This window comes from Cryptotermes secundus, unplaced genomic scaffold (genome assembly GCF_002891405.2).
Source record: "Cryptotermes secundus unplaced genomic scaffold, Csec_1.0 scaffold209, whole genome shotgun sequence".
Classification (NCBI taxonomy): Eukaryota; Metazoa; Arthropoda; class Insecta; order Blattodea; family Kalotermitidae; genus Cryptotermes; species Cryptotermes secundus.
The window spans coordinates 617,532-627,589 of NW_019727789.1; the positions used below are offsets into that span (position 1 = coordinate 617,532).

The following is a 10,058-nucleotide window of genomic DNA, read 5'->3' on the forward strand; positions in this document are numbered from 1 at the left end:
AAAAAAAAATTATATTCATAATTAGTAATACAGGGTGTTCTACTCCTGAAATAATATTCCAAGAAAATTATTTTTTCTATAATTTCTGTCTGAAAATTGTTGTGCGGCCTATACATGCGTAAATACGGTAATTCATGGTAAGCACTCCATAGATTCACTACAAAAAACAGCTATCCTGGGAACATCACACATACTACGGAAAGTGTTACAGTGCGAAGCTTGAAGCCTGAGTGGTGAGGTGCATCACTGGTTCAAGAAAAGGAATACCACGAAATAAACCTGTGTCAGGAGATGATAATAATAATAATCATCATCATCATCTTGGGATTTACGGCATAGGATTTTCATTACTTTGTGCATTAGAAACAAACAAAAAGATGCTTTAATATAAGTTAGCGTGACAAACTGGAATGACTTTCTCTTTATTCTTGACATGCGAGTTAACAGAATTTACTTTTCAATTTAACGCAATCAGCACATGTTGTTCCGTCAGTTACCTAACGAAGTTGTAACAACCATAGAGATCATATAGCACTGAATGATCTTATGGAACTATACATACAGATAACTGGAAAGCGTTGCGGCTGCGGGCATGCGCTATATGGACCGCGGAAAACGAGGAAGATTCCATCAGAACAGGAGGTGCCGGCAGACATTCGAACCATAGGCACACAGAACGCAATGGTAAGTTTTTAGTTAACAAAATACACTGTACCTTTGTGACGTGATCGTCTCCACTGAGGCTGACGGAGAAGAATGGAAACGCCTGACTATACCACGATCTGCGTGTCGACCAGCGTGGGTCCTGCGAGGGGGTTAGGTCTGGATAACTAGAGGAACAGACCTTGAAGGGTGGAGGATCCAACGCGTGCGCAGACGTCTGTGAGACACTTTCTGTGCTATCAGATTTGAGGTCCCATGAGACGGGATCACTGATCATACCACCACAAGGTGCAGACTTGGAGACAACATCAGACTCTGCGCTGTGCAATGACACAGCGAATGGTATGACGGTAGGTAGGCTACTGGAGCCACTAGCAGTAGTCCTGCCAGGCGGAGATTGAAGTCTGAGGTCTTCAGGAGGTGATTCGGTGACCATGGCGTTATCATAATTACGGCGACGATGACGCCCTCTATGACGCCTTTTCGTCCATCTGCATGAAGACAATTGAGGTACTGCAGTTCGGTTACGGACATCCGCACAAGAAGTTTGGTTGCTGCACGATTCACTACTGACAGCACCGTCAGGGGAATCAGAGCACACGACATGTCTTGGAGATGATGTACAATGTTCCATATGGGAATTGGGTGGTGTATTTCCGTTGTTCTTGCTGCGATGATGGGGGGAATGAGATGAAACAATTGATGAAGAATCAATAGACCGGTCATTTATTTCCAGCTGTGGATCTTTACATGGTGGAGATTCGTGGATAAGAGGTGATGGGCCATCAAATGTGTCCACGACGCCACCGATTGTCACAGGGAGCATGTTAATATCGCCCTTAACAGACGGTGAGATTAGTAGTGGATCAGAGACTGCAACTGCATATGCGTTAGAATTGACAAGAGGAGGGATTCTAGAGGCGGAGGCTATCTTCCGCGGAGCCAGAGTGACGATCAACTCTGCTCGCGGAAGGATGGACCAGAGCCAACCGTTAAAAAAAGACTCGAGTCGAATGGCCGAAACGTTTGAAATAACACATAATGTACAGCACGCGTAAACCGCTGTCTCTACGTAAAGACGACAAAGAGGAAATGAACAGTATGTGGGCTAAAAGCTAAAATAATTTCCCTTACGAAGACAGTAACAACTTTTCTAAACCTGAATTGGCTTTTTGTGTTAAAATAACAAAAAACGGAAGTGGAGCCTGAGAAAATCATGCCATAGCCCCTATTAAATTATCTGCACACGAACATATATGAGAAGAGTAAGATGATGGTACTTGTATTCTCTTGACTGTATGCAGTTGGAGATGTTACAAAAGAACGACTAAAGGTACACAGTATATATGGGTGACAGGAGAGGCTTTGGTAACGAAAAACTGTAGGAAGATGTCTTTGAATCCGGTTTGAATAAGACGGTAGATGACATGGCAAATCCAATTCAGCTTTCTGCCAATTCCACGTGTCTGTTAAGGAAGAACTTCACAGTATCACTAGGGCTACTCTTTCAGTGATGCTATTCTTCTTTACAAAACTCCCTTCACTCATTCATGACAAAGTCAACAGCCGAACCGTCAGATTGAAATGCATGAATTATTTGCAACTCCATACAACCATAAAACAAGTCACACACTAACTTTGGACAGCACAAATGAGTAGGAAAAAGATTTCGCTCAAACTGAACACAAGATTACACTGAACATACGAACATCGAGCAACCTAACAGGAGCACTTGTATTGCGAGGGCAACCGGACAGCAGTAATTAGCGTCCTATAACGAGAAATACACTGAAGCAACTTGGAACTAAGTACCGTGAACAGCTTTCAGAAAGATCCAGGAGGAATGAGAGGAGAGGAAACGATCTAAAGAAGGGTAGTGCCTGTGAGAGAAAGGGGAGGAGAACTATGACGATTTGTTGGGTTTTTATTATTTTTTTTACTCTTTTTATTTTGTCAAGGAACTGGGCAAAATGCCTATGGACAGAAGAATCTCACAAATCGCCTTCCCCTCTGAAATGAAGTCAACATGGCCAGACCACTACACACGGTAGAAAAAAATATATCGAAGGGCAGAGGAGAACAGTCCAAAACGACAAGTTTCAACAGACTGAAATTGGAGAGATGCCATCAACCATCTCACTGAGGAACTTCACTAATAACAACACGAGGCATTTTCATGTTCCTCTCCTCTGTTATTCATTTCTCTGCATGAAAATTGTTCCTCTAACTCTCAGCAACAACCGTGTCACATGAAGGAGGGTACTATAACAGAACGTTTAAACTGCATCACCTATGTGCTAAGTATTTTCGCCACGCTTATAGTAGGTTCAACTTCAACAGAAGTGCATTACGTGTAATTGTTCGCGTTTTAATTATTTTTTTTTTCATTTGATAATTTTATAGACGGTAGAACTCCCTGGACGGGGGATCAGCTCGTCGCAAGGCCTCTACTTAAATACAGGACAACACAGACACAGAATAAACACGTACACATACCAAACATCCATGCCTTGAGTGGGATTCGAACCCACACCCGCATCCGAGCGAGCGAAGACAGTACATGCCTTAGACGGCGCGGATACCGTGGCCGGCATTAGACAAACCACATTCCATAAATTTATAAGAATGACTTGGTTTCATTTGTCGATCGCAGTGGCCGCGCGGACTAAGGCATGAACTGTCTTCGCTCATTCGAACGCTGGGATCGCAGGTTCGAATTCCATTCGAGGCATGGATGTTTGTGTTGTTCTGTGTGTAGGTAGAGTCCTCGCGAAGGGTTTGATCCCCGTCCAAGGAGTACTACCAACTGTGTATAGGATCAATAAAACTGAAAAAGCGGCCTAAGGCCCAACAAAGGGCTGTAGAGCCATAATAACTTGGTTTCATTTACATTCCGAAAATCTGTTAAACTGGACAATTTGTCACCCAATCAAAACCATTCCAGCAATGTAATTCACAGCCTAGCTCGGGATGGTCACTATATGTAATTCTGTTGCACCAATCCCCTACATTTCTCGGGCAGGTCCACTCCAAGTTTCGGTTGCAGCTCTTCTGAACTGCTCACTATTCGACATGTCTACTCACATATCACAAAAATTACTTGAGGCGGGGGCAAGAGTTGTTTTTATTGCGTTCAAAACCGGCTCCGGGACCCACCCAACCTATCTAATGGTTACTTGAGGGCATTTCCCGGTAGTAAAGTAGCCAAGGTGTGGGGCGCCCACGAACCTCCATCTAGAGCAGCGGTTAAGAATATGTGGAGCTACATCTCCACTCTCCTCTATGTTTTAATTAAACACAAGGAAAGCATATTTTACCATAGCTCTATCCCTTTAACTCCGCACTGTATGCAGTCTGCTACGATTACGTTAAAATGGCGAATGCAAATGGCGGATTTCACACTCATCACAATTAAGAAGCTCCTCAGGGAAATCTGTGTTTTTAGTGACAAATTCGTTTATAAATGATACTTTTAAAATAATACAGCTTCATACAGCGAAATGGGGCACGCGATAGTGTAGTTGGTTGAGACACTATGCTACAAGTACGGTCGCGGGTTCGATTCACGATAAGATCATTGGATTATCAATTGACCTAACTTTCCAGCAGCACTATGGCCCTCAGGTCGACTCAGCCTAACAGATATGACTACCAGGAATCTTCCTTGGCGTAAAGGGCGGCCGGTGCGTAAGGCTGACAATCTTATCGCCATTTGTGAGCCGACTGTGTTGAGAAAATATGGGAGCCTCGACGTCTCACAACCCCACGGGCCTCCACCGCCTGTTATAGGGATAGCTTTACCTTTACATAAATGAAGAGTTCGATGAAGACGCGATCAATGAAATGTTTCCACAGAGGCTAAATATTTGAAAACTGTTCAATACTTAACAAAAAAGAAAAAAGTAAAGTAAAGGTATCCCCATAACAGGCCGTTGAGGCAAATAGGGTTGTGAGAAGTTGAGGTTCCCACATTTTCTAGACAATCGGCTCATAGATGGCGGCAAGGTTGTCAGCCCTACGCGCCGGCCGCCCTTTACCCCCAAGAATATTCCTGGTACTCATTTCTGTCAGAGGCTGAGTCGAACCCAGGGCCCCAGTGCGGCTGGAAGGATTAGGTCAATTGAAAAAATCCAATGACCTCATTGGGACTTGAACCCGCGACCTTCCGGCTTGTAGCATAGTGCTTCAACCAACTACACTACCGCGTGGCCCAAATATTTAACAGCAGTAAGTTTAATATTAGTTCCAACTGGATGAAACTTGTGACCGGAGTTGCAGTAAATTTAACCACAGATCCAGAATCAGAAAGTGCGGTCCTCTGGTTGCGCAAAGAAGAGACGATCTCCAGATATGGAGTAAAAAGGTATAAGTGCGAAGAAAACGATTATGCATTATTCATTGTCCGCTCACTCTATAAAAAGATTCTGTTGCTTTCGTTTAATAGAGCAATGGAGACAATTGCTAGGCCTACGTCCTACAGTTTTTTAAAGCATCCTTTTATTATATAGTGGCGTATAGATCCGTTGCTGCGCACTGACCTCGAAACGGACGAGTACAGCCCCTGCTATACAATAGGAGGATAAACAAACACCCGTTTATAAGCAACGGCTCCGTAAATACGTACCCGCAGAAACGATGCCCAGTCTATCGCTAGGCACTCGCCCATGACAACAATATGATTGTTGGAGGCGGTGTTTCCTGTTGGGTCCGCCCTGAAATTATATAACGAGGACACCAGCCGAGTTGCAGTAAGTTGTCAGCAGTTCAGTTGAGTGAACTGATGTGAAGTAGCTGGTTTGTTAGTGAGAAAGTTCAGTTGTCATTTGGAAGTCAGCCTGTGAAGAGAAGACTAGGAGGTTGGTGTGAAATGGCCGCCAGCCTGCGACCCAGCTGACAAAGAGTTCTGCGCGGGCAGCTGTCACAAGAGGACCTGAGCGTGGGAAGCTGAAGAATCTAACTTGGTAGAAGTCGTTGCCAGGAAACGGATAATGGAGAAAGTATTACACTGAGGATACTAGTCTGTGTGTGTCCATGGTCTGTAAAGTGTAGTTCCGAGTGGTGTGTACAAGTAGTCAACAAATCCATTCACCAATCCATATCCAGTCTATAGTCACACACCCCTAAATCGTGACAATACATTTGTGTGACTGAATTTATTTTCTTCTGTTGTACATGCATCTAATGCATTTCAACAAAACGCTGTTATGACTGTCCATGAGCTGCCTCGTTAAGACTGACAATTTACATTCCCCTGCTCCACAGAATATGGTTCATAATTAAAACCAAAAAAGACTGTTCTTCATTAATTTTATACGGTATCATGTACAGCGGTATTCCTTCTGTTCACTCCTCTCCGCTAGTTCAACTATAGGTTCAAAAGTAGGCTCATCGCGAAACAAGTGCCCTTTCTAAATCAATGAAGAAGTGGAGAGAAAAGTGTAGGTAGACCCGTGACGTGTTGCCTCATTAGACCATTAATCAGGGCGCTACCCCTTCCCCTCTCTAGGTTGCCAACTCAAATTACCATAATCATGAATCTGCCATTATTAAAGGCTCACTGCCATTCCTCTGCTTCAGATGTGAGTTCCGAAACTGAACCTCTGAGCTTCATTTCACTTCAGCTGTTTCATGGTACGCGATCTGCCACGCTGCTCTCTGTCAAGCAGATGTCAAAGCACGACCTTCATTCCGCCCACAGACTGTGCTGGCATCGACTGAGAGACGAGGCAAAGGTCGGTACGATATCTGGCTGTAATATCTTCTACTGTAAGTACAGTAAAGTTGTCCCTGTGCCCAGCTATTTAAGCACTACGCCATGAAGGTGTATGGAGGAGTCGATGTATAGATCCACATTTTCTTGATAAAGGCATTAACTGGAGGTGAGTGGTCAGCTTCAACCACCTGCCGCTTTACTCCCATTGGATATGAGGCCGAGTGAGCCACAGAGGCGGTCTGGACGACGTGAAGAAAAAATTCTTGACTCTACCGGGACTCGAAGTCCGACCCCTCGGTCATCCAGCACGTACCCAGTCGCTATACCGACTGCGCTATCCCGGCTCCTATATCTTCTGTCCCGAATGAAAAATGTTCATAACGTTGAATGAATAAAACGAGACATGTAGCCGGTAAGGATGTACTCGGACATAAGAATGACTGTGCTCGCGAGGGCCAGCAGCAATTGTAAATAGATCCAGCCTCTTGTCAGAGAGGATGTTACACACGGACTATGTACAAGTGTTCAGCTGCAAAAAAATACTGGTCGTGGGTCTCAAGCGATCTGTAAGGTGTAGTCACGAGCCGTGAGTGTGTAAGTGAACAATAAATCGAGTCACCAATCCAAACCCCGTCTGTAGTCACACATACACGTGAAAATATCATTAACTTAAGCACTAGATGGTGGTAGATAATAGGCTTCCCGCTCCGGCCGCTTTACTCAAGGAGAAATAGTTACCAGTACTCACGGGACAGGAGACTGGATGGAGTACACAACCGTTCTAGAGGTTATTCAGAAAATAGAAAGCTCTTACCGCTACAGGAGAATCTTATGCTCACATCTACTATTGGGTCTTCAGAGAGGTCACTTTTCAAGAAGTTTCTCCATACACAAAACAAAACTCTTACATACTTCCTATTTCCCCCATCAAAACTACATGTTCAGGAACCTTCCTCGTTTAACTTGGTACCACTGACATTTATAAGTCACCAAGCAACATATTATCACATCCTCGAGCTATAAGTTTGGGGCTTCGTCTCTGATCTGGTACTTGACTGGTTACAGATAATAAGTTTTGTTTTACTTATATAGTTACGCCCAATAAAGTATCCCTAATTCTGCGCTTAATTTACCTTTGTAAATTATGAGCAATTTCGGCGAAATTCATTTTCAGATATTTACAATTTATATTTCTTCCTCAGATATTATTACCTCCTATCCAATGGGTACAGGGGGCTTTTTCCAGGGGGCAAAGCGGCGGAGGCGTGAAACTGACCCAAGAAAAAACGTGGATCTATATATCTGCTTCCCCATAAGTCTTCGTGGAGTAGCGCTTCATTAGTTAAGCACAGGGACAACTTTACCTTTTCTTAATTATTACAATACTAACTGTATTCACGGGCCGCGCCATAGCTCAAGCGGTTAGTCGCTGGCTTCTCACAGCGGCGGCCCGGGTTTGATCAAGTGGGGTTTGTAGTGACAAAGTGGTGCTGGGGCAGGTTTTCTCCGAGTACTTCGGTTTCCCCTGTCAATCTTCATTCCACCAATTGCTCCACATTCACCCTCACCTATCATCTGGGGCTGGTACAATAGGCCAGAAGTGGCCGCAGTACAAGGGACTTAGTCCCACCCCACTAGCAATAAAAAAAACTGTATTCACGATGGACATACTATGGGGCGCTTCCAGAAAGCCGGAATGGTTGAGATCAGAGTTGATTTCCTAGGCAACGACCAGCTTTCCCGCTGCAATGCCTTGGAATCCGCACGCTAGCAAACCTAAGCAACGAATTGATCGAGGCAGTTGCATGACAACTGCTAGGAAAACTCGTAGCAACGAGAGAATACGCTACCTAACTAGTGAATTTACCGCTACAACGAAACAAAACGCTGGCTACCGGCGAGAGAACACGTGAAACGGAACGCTTAGCGTCCGTCCGACAGTAGGGTATAAAGCAAATCCAGGCCGGAATTGAGACCCGCGTGGAGGTGGGGTCGAATACCCTGCGAGTCGTAGGAGGCGGCGAAAAGGGAAGTCTAAAATATGAGATAGTAAAATATCGTCACGAGTCCCAAGGGACTCGGACCCGAGAAAGACTGCGCTGGCAAGGACCAGCAGCATATACAAAAGACAAACCCGTCCTCTCGTCAGAGAGGGCGCCCCACAAAATAGAAGACCGTAACCGTCAAATGTAATAAATATCTGGTCATGAGCCCCAAGACTTACTGACTGGCTAACCGTCAGTAGTAATGTGACTTTGACTTTGAGACCAGTTTACAACGAGATTATAAAGATACCGAGAAGACACTTTACCAAGATCGACGGTACAAGTAATTGTCATAGTGAAGTTGCGAATAATTGTACTTGCGAGTGTAAAAGTGATTGCCCAATAAACGTCTTTGCCAAACCCGAGACCCGCGTGAATTTACTTGTCGCGTTACACAGGCAACACGTGACAATATTATGTTTCATTCTGACTGCATAGCTGTTAAATAAATAAATAAATATAAAGTTGAACTGAATTATAATGCTGACGTAATTCTCCCAGTGATTATTGCGTTTATTAATTCAACAATGGCTCTACATTCTTTGTTGGGCACTGGCCGCTCTTTTAGTTTCGTAATAATATAAACAGACGGTAGGACTCTTTGGACGGTGGATCAGTTTTCACAAGGCCTCTACGTTAACACAAACTCCGTGATTTTAGTCCGCAAACGAACTATACCGACCGAGCGACCGCCGCTTGTCGGCGAAGTTTAGTGCCAACTTTTACGAAAAGAGGGTGTCACGTGGTCAGCGCAACGGATCCCCACGGCTGTTAATTTCGGTTTTCTAGACCAGAGCCGCTATTTCCTTGAAATAGCTCCTCAATTATCATCACGAGGCTGGGTGGACCTAGTTCCAGACCCATACCTCTCATAAAAATGTTTGGTAGCGCCGGGAATCGAACCCGGACCTCTGGATCTGTAGTCAGGAATTCTGACCACCAGACTACAGAGGCGGTCCTACCTACATACAGGACAACAAAAATACAGAATAAACGCATACCGATATTCATACCTCCAGTGGGATTAACAAGTCAACGATTTCGGGTGACAGGAAGATAACGTAAAATATTATAACTTTAGACCAGGGCCGGAGTATTGGAGCGGTCCCCCTGGGGCCTCCATGAAATAGAAATAGAATTCACAGATTTTAATGGGACATTTGCGTCTTAAGATCACGAATATTTAGTTTGAACATTTAGTTATTTTAAAAAATTAAAACAAACAAAACTATCAAAACCTAAACTCCTTCCTTACAGGGGCCTCCGGAATTGAAAATCCGGCCCTTCTTAGGGCTTACCTAAGTTGTACAAAACAAAGCACATGCAGTCGAACGCATGGGTCGTTTCTATAACAGAATAATGCCGGTAAACATTCTCGCGGCAACGAATACAGGCAATAACAGAACTGCCGTTTCTATGCGACGGACTGTAAACACCTTCAACCTTAAGGACGTCACAACAACGCCTAGTTGTTAGGTTACGCAACTATGCTGAATAGAAGAGGTTTTCTACGAAGTCCGTCCAGCGGCTATGTAACGAGAGCGAATTGGAACTAACTTAATGACAAAGGCCTGCATATATTTTATATACATTTATCAACGCGTTTAACATCATCATCATCAGTAATCTGTCAAGAC

General features: G+C 44.2%; 1 protein-coding gene across 2 annotated transcripts in view; it reads right to left on the minus strand.

Moving 5' to 3' along the window:
- LOC111864996 (sestrin homolog) overlaps nt 1-10,058 on the minus strand; it is a 600,436-nt gene that overhangs the window by 547,041 nt on the left and 43,337 nt on the right. Inside the window, exon 1 of one of the 2 annotated variants that reach the window (XM_023852667.2) lies at nt 716-2,445. The exons of the other annotated variant lie outside the window; for it this stretch is intronic. Coding sequence (XP_023708435.1) covers nt 716-1,489 — 774 coding nt within the window. The 5' untranslated portion in view covers nt 1,490-2,445. Of the gene's footprint in view, nt 1-715; nt 2,446-10,058 lie in introns of those variants that run through there. 2 annotated transcript variants of the gene reach the window in all.